The sequence below is a fragment of the Pogonomyrmex barbatus genome, unplaced genomic scaffold, assembly GCF_055798465.1.
Source record: "Pogonomyrmex barbatus isolate J1 unplaced genomic scaffold, ASM5579846v1 scaffold7, whole genome shotgun sequence".
NCBI classification, from domain to species: domain Eukaryota; kingdom Metazoa; phylum Arthropoda; class Insecta; order Hymenoptera; family Formicidae; genus Pogonomyrmex; species Pogonomyrmex barbatus.
This window is the reverse complement of record NW_028297171.1, coordinates 738,850-754,817: the sequence shown is the minus strand read 5'-3', so window position 1 is coordinate 754,817 and position 15,968 is coordinate 738,850. Positions and strand designations below refer to the sequence as shown.

The 15,968-nt window shown below is 34.1% G+C and overlaps 1 protein-coding gene across 9 annotated transcripts in view; it reads right to left on the bottom strand.

Moving 5' to 3' along the window:
• Positions 1-15,968, bottom strand: part of LOC105432862 (uncharacterized) — a 552,262-nt gene that overhangs the window by 23,071 nt on the left and 513,223 nt on the right. For 6 of the 9 annotated variants that reach the window (XM_089083349.1, XM_089083345.1, XM_089083344.1 and 3 more), the window contains one exon: positions 11,001-11,111. In XM_089083349.1, the coding sequence (XP_088939475.1) occupies positions 11,001-11,111 (111 nt within the window). Of the gene's footprint in view, positions 1-116; positions 206-11,000; positions 11,112-15,968 lie in introns of all 9 variants that reach the window. The other 3 variants (XM_089083353.1, XM_089083351.1, XM_089083350.1) reach the window with 1 other exon arrangement.

Sequence of the window (15,968 nt, the reverse complement as noted above, 5' to 3'; positions counted from 1 at the left end):
CAATAATTGTAATTTACAATTGGTAATTGTAATGGAATTGTTTTTGTAATTCTAAAGGGAATCAATACATTTAATTATGTAATTATGAATAATTTATTAACATTATTCAAACTTACCTTCATGTGCTAATGATGAAATACGTAAGTAACAGCCAATTGTATTGATAACAATGGAAGATTAATTAACACACAGCCAGCAAAGTTATCTGTAATTTTAAAAAATTATTTATTATAACTCAATTTTTAAAACTATTTGACTTGAAAATGTCAGAAGATACGGATAGTATCTCGTCGCTAAATTTACACATAACGAAGTCATGTGGAATGGACTTGTGATAATATATGGCGGAATGTAATTTTATATATATATATATATATATATATATATATATATGGCGAAACTTCGATATAAAACCAGCCTACAGTATCATATCAATGACTGAACCGATAGTTCTAATTAGATCAATGAATAATTGAAAATCGAATTTATTTAATAAAGTTTTCATCTTTTTGTCTTTCTTGTGTACCCTACAAACAGCATACTACAATGCAAATATATAAATTTTAAGATTAAGAATTATTCGCGTCGTTGTCAGAAGAGGCCAACGTAACTTTTCTAGTTTTATATAACAAGAAGTAACTTTTTCTTTAAAAGCATTTACTGCGTTTATTTCTTGACTGATCTTTGAAAAATATCTTTCGTAAAGCAAAATTAATAAAAAAATTAATAAATATAAATAAACTTTATAAATCATAAATTATAAAAAAAGAGAGATTTATTTAATCTGCGCGGAATTAACTCGCCAGATGTTAACGGGTCTCTTGGTAATAATTATTGAGATTGATTTAAATTTGAACAAATAGGGACCGTTCCGTTTAATCACATTGCAATTGGACACAGTCATTTACAGCGATCGATGCCTGGGGATTTTCCATTGAATCAACCAATCAAATAATTTTATTTTAAATTGTCCAATCGACAACGTAGGCAATCGGGTGCCATCCGAACAAATAAATAACAATTTATTATAAGCTAAAGATGTCATTTACAAGATCCTATTGTGGATGTTAAGTGTAAGTTATATGGTATTATGCCGGCATACATGTATAATATTGATTTAAGTTTCGCAGTGTTCGCGAATTATTTCGCGCGGACTAGGCATCGCGGTTCGATGAGATCACTAAATAGTTATCGGGCGGATACAACTGACCGCGATATATATGATAATATATAGTTTTTTCAGCCTAGCGACAGGGCGATCAAATCTCGTCGCGAGTTTTTCTAGTTAGCAATGACGGTCGTAAATCAGTCGATGGTCATTGTTGGCGCACACGATTCGCGAACAGGCGACTTTGCGATCGATCGAATATGGATTACTGATATATGTAGATATACTTATATATACTTATATATACGATGCAGCGCGTATTAATGACCGATAAAAAAGACGAATGCTTTCAATTAATTTGCAATGCACCCAGTTTCTCAAATGCAATTTATCAAAGAATATCGGAAGCACAACCGGCCAGTACTCGGTGGAAGCGAGTTTTCCTCACCTCAACGATGTGCTTATCAGATTTTTTTAGTGAGAAGAGTCGTAAGAGCAATCGAATGCCGGTAAATCTGACGAGAAACATCCTCAATGATATTCTTCGCAGTTACGAGAAATAGAGGTATATCTAGAATGACTCGACTCTCGGTAATGCCCAGGCGGATTTCTCTCACGATTTTCTTGGTGAATCGATCAGACAAGAGTATCGGATCAACTCGTGATCCGCAAGAGATCTGATTTTTCAGAGCGGAAAACGACTTTTTATATCATCTGATTTTCGAGCGGATTCGGCATAGCAGTAATTAAGTCGCCGCCACAACTCTAACTAAATAAGGCGTTCTTTTTATCTCTGGTAGGATTCGACGTTATTCGGCCGAAATTGATAATCGCTCTCATCTCGTTTTTGGACGCTTAGCGATGTTTGGCTGAGATCGGCAGCACAGAACGTATCCCACATAACGGCATGCAGGCCGTTTCGCAATTTAATTGCGAAACTAATTAAACGATTAAAATGGCGTAAAACGCCTTATTCAAATATTCAAATATATTCAAATGAATTGTTGATCGGACACGCTTAGACAGCGAACGGATGGTAAACAATGCTAAACAATGCATAACATAATATAGATTACATTAAGGTCTTTACTAAGTAACATCAAGGACTTATGTTAGTAAATATGCCTGAGGAAAACCGTTGCAAGATAACATAATTGTGTGATAAAAGTTTTTTAAAATATTCTCTTGACAAATGAAGAACAAATACGTATACTTATAATTGCACAAAGGCAAAGAATTCATCATACAACCGATGCAACTATTTTCTAAAAGAAGATATTATTATATTCGTTTTCGAATAATTTACAATGCAAATATCGAAGCAATTATCGTTGAGCGCTACAATGGAAAAAATAACTGTAGCAATATTTTACGCGTACAAATATGCGAAGCTGTATGAATGTTTAATAGAATATTGTGCTTACAGTCACACCCGTCACTACTAAAATGTAACTGACAATCATTAGAAAAAAAGCACATGAAAATATAGAGCGACAAGAGAACAACAAGAGAAAGTAAATCGAAATGCTGAATATAATGCGAATGATATCACTTACATCAGTATAACGAAGCGCATCTTCAAGAAAAGATATGAAACGCAATAAAAATGATAAGATATTTCAAACTTTTTATTTTCTCGAGTAATGAAGACCGCGCATTTATAAATTGTGCAAAATGAAGTCAGGTGAAGTCATGGAATTTTTTATGAATAAAAATTAGTACAATCAATAAAAATATATTGGAAGATTTTATTGTTAATAGCGTTCATTCATTAATGATAAAGAATAAGGAACTAATAAACATGTGAATATTAATGTGGCTAATAAGAATCAGCGCTTTAACAATGCATAATTATATTAATACAATGCATAATTATTTAATCTTAACTAACGTTTATTAATAAAAAAAATGTTAAAAACAACGTTTATTATTAATGTTTATTAATAAAAAAAGACAAATGTTTCGAATTTAAATCATTTTTGGTACAAAAATGTTAAGATATATCCTTGAACTCAATCGTTGAGTTCAAGTATAATGAATAATGATAATATGTCCCTCACATCGATTGATGAAATAATTATTAATTATTAAATAAATTTTCAATATGAAATGACACATTCAAATCGTACGAAATAAAAAAGAAAAAATAGAATATAATGCTTCTCACTCACCAAATGAATCACATAGGTCACAATAAAAAGAAAAAAAACATCAAAAAACAAAATATAAATCTCATTATAGTAATCTCATAGTACATAATAATGAGAGTCTTATGTTTCCAGTTCAAGGCAATAACTGAGAGCAATAATGATTTTTAAAGTTGACAAGAAACAATCAAAAACAAGTTTATAATTTGTTTAAGACAGAAACATATGCGTGATGTAAATATTCAGTATCAGACCGTGAATTCAAGCTATTATTTTGTTTTTAATGAAAAGCATTTCAGAAATCAATCGCTTTCGTAATTACATTTATAATCTAAAATCTTAATATTATATCAGGCAGATTAACGATTGTAACTTATTCTATTCGGTTATTGTAACTTATTCTATTCGGTAATCGAATTTTAATATTTCTACGAATATGATTCTGATGTCCATTTAATTTTGTTATTAATGGTTTTATAGTTTGTCCAATATAGCACGCATCGCAATTCTTACAGTAAATCTTATAAACTACATTTCTTTTAGAATATGCCGAAAGAACATCCTTATGAACTCTGATCAAAATCTCTCAATTTATTCATACAAAAAAATGCACGTTTAGTGTCAAAATCAATAATTTTTCGAATTTGTTATAAGTTCTCGAAGGAAAAGGTAGTGTAAACTATTTTGTTTTCCGCAAGGTGTGCAAAGAAGTATTTTAAGTTATTAGGGTCATTTTGTTTGTGTCACCTCGTAAAAAAGAATTTCAATCTTGAATAAATCCTATGAAAAATAAAGTTGAGAAGATAATCATTCATTAATAAGATGGTGATCACTAAATTTAAGTTTTTCTCATGGTATTTTGGATGAGATAATAAGAACGCTTTATTGATGAATACAGCAATAGGTTCTTTTTTGAACAAAAGTACGTAAAAGAATGTAAAAGTTAAGATTCCCGAGAATGTAAAACCAATCAAATCCTACAATATAATTAATAATTCTCGAATAAAAAAAATTCAAACTTATATCATTCAACTTATATTATAGAGCAAATTATCTTAGTTATAAATTGTAGTTTAGAATGATAAGAATTAAACTTTTCAAGAACTTTATCAGTCAGAAAGAATAGCTATTGTAATGTCGACGTATTTATGAAAAAATAGTAAAGATATATCAATATTCTTAAGAACTCTCTCCTCCAAACGTCTTAATACTAAATCGATCATAATCGGTGATAATGGGGAACCCCCATGGATGTTCTAAACGTTTATTTATAAATTTTATCAAAAGTGAAAAAAGTTGAGTTAAGAACAAATGACTGCATATAAGAATTTATTCTTAAGGATGGCATAATTTATCGAGATGTCTTCTTAGCGTTTAGTGATGCTGTCAATTAATAAATCCAGAGGAACTTTGGTGAATAAAGAAACGGCATCAAGAGACTAGTACTCATTATCTACATAATCAAAGTAAGAAGGAATGGTGTATGTCAGGGCGGAAGCCCGGTCTTGAATTAATCATAAGTTTTTATTATGTTGCGAAAAACATCACATCAGTCAAGAATCATACCTGGATCCTTTACTTACCGGCTAGATATCTTATCTTTTCGATCATTGAAGCATGTGATAATATTTATCGCAATATTTAGATCTGTTTAGAACAATCGTTTTTCTTCAGTTGACGTAGATAATAAACAAATATACAATAAATATACAATGTAATATATACATATACAAAATGTCCTATAGCACATCATCGCTCGTGAGAAGGTAAACGGGAGCAAGATAAATCAAAACGTCTTATATCATTTTGCGATATTCGCAATAATTTTCGAGTTATTAAATATTAAAGTTGCACAAATAAGAGCGCGCGAGAAAAAAGCGTTCCCCCGCCTGACCATAGGCCCAGTGTGACGACAATGCGGCGCTCGGCGATGGGCGGAGCATGCGGCGGCGAGGGGAAAGATAGTAGCCGCCGCTCACGCTTCCTATTCATCCTACGGGTTAGGCGGACGGAGTGCTTTCTTCCAGCGCACTCTTATTTGTACAAATTTAATATTTAATAACTTAAAAATTATTGCGAATATTGCAAAATGGTATAAGACATTTTTCTCACTCCCGTCTACCTTCTCATGAGCGATGATGACAGTGCTATGGGACACCCTGTATATAAAAATGTGCAATGAGAAATAATGTTTTTAAAATATTGAAGGTGATCTTCGTGAGACTTTCAAACGTGATTATTCATGGTCAAATCGATGACATTTTACGGTTCGAAACCATACAATCTTTGTCTGCAAAATTTTTTGATAAAATACAGGTTATAAAAACAATTAAATAAAAAATATTTTTTTTAAAGATTCCTAACTGCTGCCAAAAGTTAGTCTAAGTCAAAATAAAAAAAAAGTTTAAAAAATTTAAAATAATAAAGGTTATAATGCTGAAAAAGGCACAAATAGTAAAAAAAAATAGAAATTTGAAAATTGTTAGCTTAAGAAATAAGAATTAAATACTAAAAATTAAATGATAATAAAAATCTTATTTACATTAAGTAATAAAAAGACAGTCTTAAAAAAAGTTTGAATAATAAAGATAGACATGTAACGGAGCGCATCCCTCTGCTCTGTTCCCGATTCGAATTTTCCCCCGACCGACCATTCCGGCGACCATCAGGCAGAATGCGGCAATGGCCGCAGAAAGACGTTTACGCTTATTTTTTAATCTTATATCAGTTCGCGAACTCCGAAAATTCGGAGTAATAGCATGGAAATACCGCGAATACACGAATGTTTTCATGATATTCCCTCACCACGCGCCGTGTCACCGAGCGCTAACGCGTCGCACCGTACCTTCGAGCATATATGCTCCCTACGTCACGACCGCGTTTATAAGCGACGAAACCATTCCCGCTCCGTATCGATACTTCACCACCAAATTCCTTTCCTATTTCTAGGGTGCGTTCCTTTATTCACTCCGAGTACTCATGCCATGACGCAATGGAAGTGTACGGTTATCGTTCCATTTTAGTTTTATACGCTTTCTCTGCTTCAAGATTATAAAACGGAATGCAGTTGCAGTGTGTTTTCAAGCTCCAACTGAAAATGGCTGGCATATATAATATTAAAAAAATATAATTTTATTTTATATATATATATATATATATATATACATATAATAAAATTATATTTTTTTATAATCTTGAAGCAGTTAGAAATATATATATATATATATATATATATATATATATATATATATATGAGCCTTTATCAACATATGATATTATCTAAATATTTTTTATATACATATATATATATATATATATATATATATGTATATAAAATGGCTGGCATATGTAATATTAAAAAAATATAATTTTATTTTATATATATATATATATATATATATATATATATATACATATAATAAAATTATATTTTTTTATAATCTTGAAGCAGTTAGAAATATATATATATATATATATATATATATGAGCCTTTATCAACATATGATATTATCTAAATATTTGTGGCCGAATGAATGGTTGGCGGATTAAATAACCGATGCCACGAAGGTGGCTATTCGAGTACGGAGCCTGCCATAAAAGAAAACAGATACTTACTTGACAATTTATGATTTTCCGTCGTCGCCAGTACACTAAGGGTTTCTTTGCGTTCGACATATAGCTGTCAAATATTATTTTAGCTCTATATATATATATATATATATATATATATATATATATATATATATATAACTCCTTATTATATATATATATATATATATATATATATATAATAATTAATAATAATGTTACGTCCGGTGACTCGTTTCGCTTGAACCGCTCCAACAGGACCTTGGAAATGTTTATTCGAATTCATTTTTGGTCCAAAGTGAGCAAGCGCGGCACTCAACGCGCGGATAGCTTGCGCATATCTAATTCTTCAGTCAATATATGACAAACGCGTTCTTTCGATATGCCCATAGCCTCTACTATCTCTCTAACCTTGATTCGACGGTCGTCTAGTACCATTTAGTGAACATTTTCGATGTTATCAACGGTCGCAATTTTTGGCCGTCCCGAACGTTCATCATCAGCCAAGCTGGTACGATCATGTTTAAATTCAGCTGCCCATTTTTTTACGATGGCAAATGATGGGGCAGAATCCCCGTAAACAGCGTCCAACTCGATTTTAATTTGCGCAGGCGTATTGCCTTTTAAATGTAAGAATTTAATCACGGCACGATATTCAATTTTTTCCATTTTTACAAAAACACTGACATCGACTGACACAAACGACTGTCAAACAACAACTGAGCGTCCAAAATGGCTGAAATTTTCACAAAAGTTTTTCAAAGCATATACTATTGTAGTACTAGAATGGTTTTGACGAGTAACGTCATCTTCATGTTAAGGCTCAAAACTTTTTAGACTACTCTCGTATATATATATATATATATATATATATACGATATATTACAATATACATATATACATGTATTCATACATATATATACATGTATTCATATGTTATATAATAGATACATCTCATCATTTTTTTATATGTATTGTTACGTCGTGACGACTGCACGATTCTTCTCTTTCGGGTATCTGTTATTAGAATTTAATTAAGCAGATAAACGAGTGACGCATGCTTTGTTACTCTGTTAGATCGTGACGGTCACACAACTGATCTCTTCCGGAGGTCGGTTTCTAGAATTCGGCTAAGCGGATAATCCCTATTATCTCAATCGCTGAAGTACACCGACGTTACATCTTGATGACTGCGCGAGTCTGCTCTTTCGGATATCAGTTATTAGAATTTAATTAAGCAGATAAACGAACGACACATGTTGTGTTACGGTCGCGACGGCTACGCCGCTAATCCCTTCCGAGAGTCGATTACTAAGAATTTGGCTAGACGGATAATCCCTATTATCCTAATCACGGAAAAACAATACGTGTTTTCCTCAACGAAATCATATATATATATATATAGTACCCTTAAAGGCACGGAACGCACTCTCTCTGCAACGTCCCATTTCTTTACACGGTCGGAACATTTCGTTTTACCAGTTTGTCGATAATTCAAGTTATCAATAATTTAGTCAGTGTCAGTTGAAAACAACCAACAAGAACGAGCGATCAAGTTTCCTAACGACACTATTACCGCTTTCATCTCGCAGATCTCAACTCTACAGAATAAAAGTAAGTTTAATTACACATAAAAATTCTCTTAGTAATAATTTTCGGGTCTCTTCTCCTTATACTTCCTCATTCATCCTTTCTATCCTCTGCCGTTCTCCTTACACGTCTACTCCCTTTTTCTTTTTCTTTTCTCTTTCTTTCCTTGCTTCAGCTGTCGAACCTCTCGGGCTCCCTATGCGTTGCGGAGCACTCAGCAGGTTCATGGCTGCCGAATAGTTTGGCAAAAACCTGCTTCTTCCCTGTTGGCTTCAGCCGTCGAACCTCTCGGGCTCCCTCTGCGTTGCGGAGCACTCAGCAGGTTCATGGCTGTCGACTAGCTCGGGAAATCTATTCTTTTGGCTTTTCTCTCCTCTCTTACGATTTTCTTTTTCCCTTTTTTCATTTCTTTCCTCTCGGATCTCTCGGTTTCCTGAAATATTTCAGAGATAGCCTTAAGGTTCGCGACTAACAACATCTCTTTCATATTCCAAATCCATTCCTTTTTAGTGAAAGCTGGATCATCCACACTCTCCGACGCTCAAAGACGGAGGCGAGCCCTGAAGAGGCTCCGTTACCGTCGGAACAAGCGAGCTCGCCAGACGAGAAGCTATCCTTTGCCTGGGACATCCGAGGTTTTAATACATCAAGAAACCACGAGTTGTTCCAGCAGGAGACCCAATTATTATTCACCCATTTCTCCTCCATCCTATTCCCCGATCAGACCTGAAGACCAAACTGAATCTGAATCACCCCCAGATTTCAGTGTACTCTTCCCAGAGCGCCACCTCCAGGCATACTCAGATTCCCTGAAATCCTTGGGCGATTTCTGTGAATTACGGACTCCTTCCCCTCCTCTCGTGGATCTCACTAGCGAAAACCCGACCTCCTCTCAAAACACACACAGTCAACAACATACATTTTAAAATAAACTAATAGATTAATAGAATTATACACAGATAAACCAAACAATACACCCGTCGATTTCTAGAACACACGAATTTCTGTGCGTAACACCCTTCCTGTTTTATATTTTTATAAAAATATCGTCAATAAATATATTCCAACGAAGCGAAAAAATATATGATACGATCTTGTAGCTAATGTACGATCTTGTATACGATCTCGATACGTAATTAATCTTGTATCGTCTTAAAATTGTTAATTATATGTAAAATTTAAACTATTTATCGTTCGGTTATTCACTCCCTCTTTCATTCCTCGTCATCCCAAGATTCGCGCATGGTCCTATCCCTGGCAAAAGAGATTAAATTCTCTTGCCTAAATTACGGACCGACGGACGCACGTCACGCAGTCGAAGTCATAGCGTCTTTTCCAAGACGTTGACTCGCACTCGTGGCTCTGCACGGTGTGTCCGACTAGGGACGCCTCAGCGCGGCCACCTGCGAGAGGGTATTTGGAGCGTCCTTCCAAGCCCCATCCATTAAGAAAAAATATATATAAAAATATATTTACCTCGGGTTGGACGTAACAGTATCATTTTAAGATAATTTTAATAAAACTATTATTCAAGATTAAAGTGGATCATGTACGATTAAGTATACCATTAAATACAATGCTTGTACTAGATGCACATGCTTGATTAAGTAATATGATTCAATATTTTCATTTTTAAACATCATCTAAACATATTTAATCATATATATATATAAATAAATAGAAAAGTTTAAATATTGTTCGCGGGTGGCTAGTTCCACCTTATATAAAGGAGCCGTGTACCAAGGCGGGAAGGTCATTATCGAACAATTCCGTTTTATTTTACAAAATTATGGTTTATTGACCACGCATACAAGTAAAGGTCAAGGAGAGCAGTATGGCTGTCGCTAGTTTCAGATATCAAAATACAAGGCGGCTCGCGCACGACACAACGGAAATCTTCTCGCGTTAATTAACGGAGATCTTCGAGAACACAGCAACGAAAATCTTACGAGATCGCTTTAAGTTATTTTTCTTGGTCGGTCTTCATGTACATTTTACACGAGATCACTTCACTTTTCACGGCAAATGCGGCAACGATCACTAATTTTGTTCGGAATACAAAACGTAAAGGCGATGCCGGAATGGAAAATTATTTTCCGTTATCGAACTATGTCTAGCGATCCATGTCGATTGGGAGCGAGAAGCGAACGTGAGTCATGCGTGACGAACAATGCTCACTCCTAATTTCGAGGATCGTAAAGGTGAGCCACGTCGCGAATTCCACGGAGCATATGTTTATCGCGTGTATCCCATAGCAGGTATGCGTGATGTACATTTAGATAAATAATGAGACCGTCTCTTTCGACGCGTAAGAATCATACAAAGATTTAGTTACCAAGATCCTGCTTACCAAGAAATTGGCTATGCAACTCAATGTTGTTTATTAATATTTGCTCGGCTGATACCAATGTATTATTTAAAATATTCATTTTTTGAATTAATTAATTGATTTTTAAATTTTATTCATAAAATTTTCTAAATTTTCATATTTTTAAAAAATATTTATGACATACATTACATATGTGTACGGTAAATTGATAATATCTGGATAACAATTCAAATCTTACCAGCTCTGTTATTAGATTCTGACTTGCTAGTAGATTCTGATTTGTCTAAAGTTTGGATTTCCATCTTTCGATGTAGCTTCGTTGTAGTTGTTAATGTAGTAGTAAACGTTCCTGCACAAAAAATATTATATATACATCTATTAACTTTCGCAAATATTTAAAATCGCATAATAAAGCTATAAATATTTTAACGAATTATAATTATAATTTATTTTCATCTAAATGATTCTATATTTTTAAAAATTGTACGTTAAAAAGATTTGATATACTATGTAGAATTTTATTTATATTGTAGCATTACTGCATCTAACATTCTCGCAAGCCCCACGCGGCGCAAGCTCCACTACGCCGCTGCATAACGCATCCGCGAATCCCGACGCTGGCCCATCTACGCAAGTGATTTCAACACCTGCCGCTAGGCGCCAAAGTCAATTGTTTTCGCGCAGTTAAACTTCGGCCGGACAATGTATTTAAAGGCATGCGACCACCGAGACACATTCGGCACTCGTCCAGCTTAGCATATAGAACGCTCCGAAACACAAGCTCAGACGTTCATTGAGCCAGCGAGAGATCGCTAACGCTCCGAGACTCTTACGATCGACAAGGGCTGCGTTCGTCACTCGTTGGTGTGCTTTGATGATTTCAGTTGAGTGTGAAAATAGTATCGGGAGTATGCTGGGAGGTATCGTATGCCCTCGGGTATTGAGTGTTCCCGAACAGGTTGTGTGTGAATTAATGAGTGTTCTCATTAATTCTTATATTGTAAAAATGGAGGACGAACGCCGTCGACAAAATATTATTATTACAAGTAGTGTAATAGCTGGACATAATTTATTAAGATCAACTATTAAAAGATTGAATCATGAAGAGGAAATTGATGATAAATCAAAGAACCTAACGAATGTATTCAAGAAACTAACGCGTTCGAAGCATAGATTCATAGTCGGAAAAATATAAGATTGGTTACTAAAATAAAAAAATTATGTTGTTTCGACAATACGTGACTATTCAAGAAGTCAATTCAGAGTCAATTCACATTTCCGAATGAGTAGAATTAAAACGGCCGCCGGCGGTTAAGTTTTTTTTATATACGCGGATACGCTCGTCGGTTTGTTCGGGTTCGGGGTGCAAAAGACGAATATAATATTCTCACTATTAATTATTTATTTAAGTAAATAATTCCGATGACAATTTTAGATGATCAATCGTGATGACAATGATTGCAGTATATTTTACAAAAAAACAAAGATAATTAATGTGAACTTTTGCGGATTAGCGATGCGTAGCGAGTTCGTGCGTGACGCAAGAATTATAATGGTTTATTACGCGAGTATTTACAACAATGGTATAGAGTAGTCGATACGGGCGCGGTTATTTTACGGCGGAATGGATGCGACTATTTACAGCGGGCGCGGTCGAGAATCAGAATGTCGTGAGCGCGGTCGAGAATTGAAACATCGCGAGCGCGTTTGAATTGAAGCGTCGCGAGCGCGGACAGCGAATTGATTTTCGGAGAAAAGAACGGCAGAAGCCATTCACGGCGACGAGCGTACCGGCGTGTTCGGCCACGGGGCACAACGACCAGAAACACCTAGCGTGGCGATTGCCGTTCGTTGTGTTAAATTGGGTGACGGAGGAAATACTTGACCGGCGCCAGTAAGCCAGTACTCCTGGCTGAGACAGCGAACACGCTACCTCGAGTGTTTTCGACAAGCGAATTCGGCGGATCAGACAGGAGACAAAGATCGGCTCTGGCCAGTAACTCCTGGCTAGAACCGCGTACTCTTCTCGGATTCTTTGTCGGAATCGAAGTTTCGCTAATGCGAGCCCGGCGGATGATTTCAAGAATCTATTCTATTATCGGATCGGGCTTTTTATACTCCGCTGATCGATAATTCGGTCGCTTTCGGAATTTCGGACTGATCCGCGGATATTATTTTATTCCCCAACTTATTATATTAAAAATAAATAAGTTGTTTGTCACTCGGATGACAATTCGAACTGCGCGTTCGGGCTTTTTCGGGCGCGCTTGGGTATTTCCGCCGCGTCGCGCTAAATAGCGTAGATTCCCCATACAGCCTGTAGGCCGTGATATCTTAATAATCGACAGTTTATCGGCGCTTTTTGCGCCTTTAAGCCGATGGGCAGTCGGTCAGCTTTCGTCCAGAGAGTGGAATAACGAAATGATGCTGGGGGGTTTTTGTACTTAATTCACTCATCTCAATATTCTGTGCAATAAAGTATTAAAATACATTTACCAAGAAATAAATAATTTACGGGATATTTTGTTTTATGTTAGAATATGACATATTACATAACAAAAAGTATAAAATTCTATTTAAAAAAATAACAACTATAAAAATCTCAATACCATTTAAGGATGAATCAATATTATAATCATAAAGTCTCCTTAAAATCTCATAACTTTTGTCTGAAAATACCGCCTCAGTTCACTTGGATATACTATCCATACATTTTAAACTCTTCTTTACACCAATCGATTCGTCTCATTATTTTAAAATTCTGCATTAAAGTATTAAGGTTATTATAAAAAAATGAATAGCTAGAATGAGGTAGTTTCCCACATAGAACAAAACCTTCCAGTAGACGTCGATCATGGATATTCGGAACTTCCAGTAGACGACCATTAGATTTCCAATACACATCCATAAGAAATCCATAGTTTCGCTTTGTGGAAGTCTATGAGACATCTTTCATAGACGTCTGTTAGACATTAAATGGATCACTAATAGAGAGTTCATGGAGTCTTGGTAGACGACACGGAACAAAAACCTCTAATAGATGTCCTTTAGAGATCCACTATGGAGGTTTATAATCTCTATTAGACGTCCATGAACCCAACAGAAGACCTCTACAGAAAAATTTAATAAAAAAAATTTTTATGATATTGAACAAAAATATTTGTTTGAAGAAACGAAGCGCACATACATACGTAACGTGCAACGGAACTAATGAAATCTTTTTTATCTTGTAATGTCAGTAACGTCACATAATTTTTCCGAATATCACTCATCCATGTAGTATACATGATTGAGCTCGTTTTACCTCTGTGATCGGCTGAAACTAGAGTAATAATACTAGACTGAGATACTAGAATAATAATATAATTAAACTTAGAATTTTAATATAAAAATATGACAGATCTACGATCAGTGAATGTTATCACATTGTCATAAAATTCAAATAGTCTCAATGTCAATGTCCTGATAGCGTGTGTAATTTTTGTAGATAATTTAATTATATATAAAGGTGTGAAGATTATATGTTATATGGATTTTTAATATCATGTTCCATGTGAGTACTGCTAATAAATTTACGTATATATTCTATTTACTCATTTATATATTTATTGATCGTATTAAATACGTGAGATATTTCTCTTATTTGACAATATATGTTTTCTTGTGTTTGGTATAATCATTTATATACAATCAAATACGAGTAAATAAGATATATGCAATAAATTTGTAATTTATTTATAAGTATATATTCTTAATTTTTATCATAAAGTAATTATCTACAAAAGATCTAAAACCTTCGATTAAGCTCTGTATAAGAACTCATAAAAGTTTCATGAAACATCTGTAATTCATCCATACAACCTCCATGAGACGTCTAATGGAGGTTTGGTAGAGCTTCATTAGATAGTCCATCATGGAGATAGTATAGATTTCCATTAGAGATTTTTGACTTTCACCATGGAGATAGATATCGCATGGAGGCCGTGGAGGTTATGTGGATCTCTAATGGATGTCACGTTTCGTGTGGGACTGTGAAGGTTCGCTGGACGGCCAATGGATGTTCACGGTGGAATCCTAGGGAATCGTCCACCATGAAATTTGGCTGGACGGCTAATAAACGTGGAATCCTCGAGCACTATCCATCATGGAGGTCCGCTGGACGGCTAATGGATATCCATAGTAGAATTCTAGAGCACCATCGTGGAGGTTCGTTGGACCTCTAATGGACGTCTGACTTCCATCGTGGAGATAGATGTTCGATGGAAGTTTAATGGAGTCATAGAGATTCAATGGAGGCTAATGGACGTCCATTGGAGGTTATGTTCTATGTGGATTATATTTTATATTCTATTTCTATATCAAAATATATGAGAATAAACTAAAATATAAAGTAGGGTTTTTTGATTTTTTAAATGAGATCGTATATTTGTTATTATGTAATATAATTTCCTGAGTTATTTTGGATAAAAAAATATTAAAGTAAATGTAAAAAATTTCAAAAAATTGATAGTTTACAAAAATAGATTATATTTTACTTCCTTAAGAATGCTACAAAAAATGAATAGTTTATGAGATGGTATATTTTTTATTTTATTTTAGAATATTTTATACTTTATTAAAATATGCCAGAATAAGATATAAAACAGGTGATAAACTATTGATTCGGCGACAATTCTGCTTCAATACTTTTATATACAGAATAATTCGAAGGATTATATTACATATATTAAAAAATCATTATTTTATTTAATTAGAAAAATAAAAGTCATCTTGAAATCTTAGAGACACATCCGCTTACAAAAAATGTATATGTATAAAAAAAATGTAAATATAATAATGTATAAAAATATACAATTTATATCATAGGATATCGTTTTTGAAATATCAATTATTAAGTATATTTTCCAAAAATATTGCATAAAAAGGATGCTTTTTAAAAAAAATAAAAAAAAGGTTACACTTGAAACATCTTTTCTTAAAATATCTTTTCGTGAAAATCGAAAATATGCGAAATATGGCGAATATTGTAAAAAGTGTCATCTCAGCCAGGAGCTGATCTTCTGTTTCTACCAGGTAGATATCTTATCCTTTTAATGTCAAGACATGTAATAATATTTAGCGCAATAAGGAGTTTAAAATAACATATTAAGTATAATATTATGCACATATACGTGCGTATGTGCGGGCGTGCGAGCGTGCGAGCGTG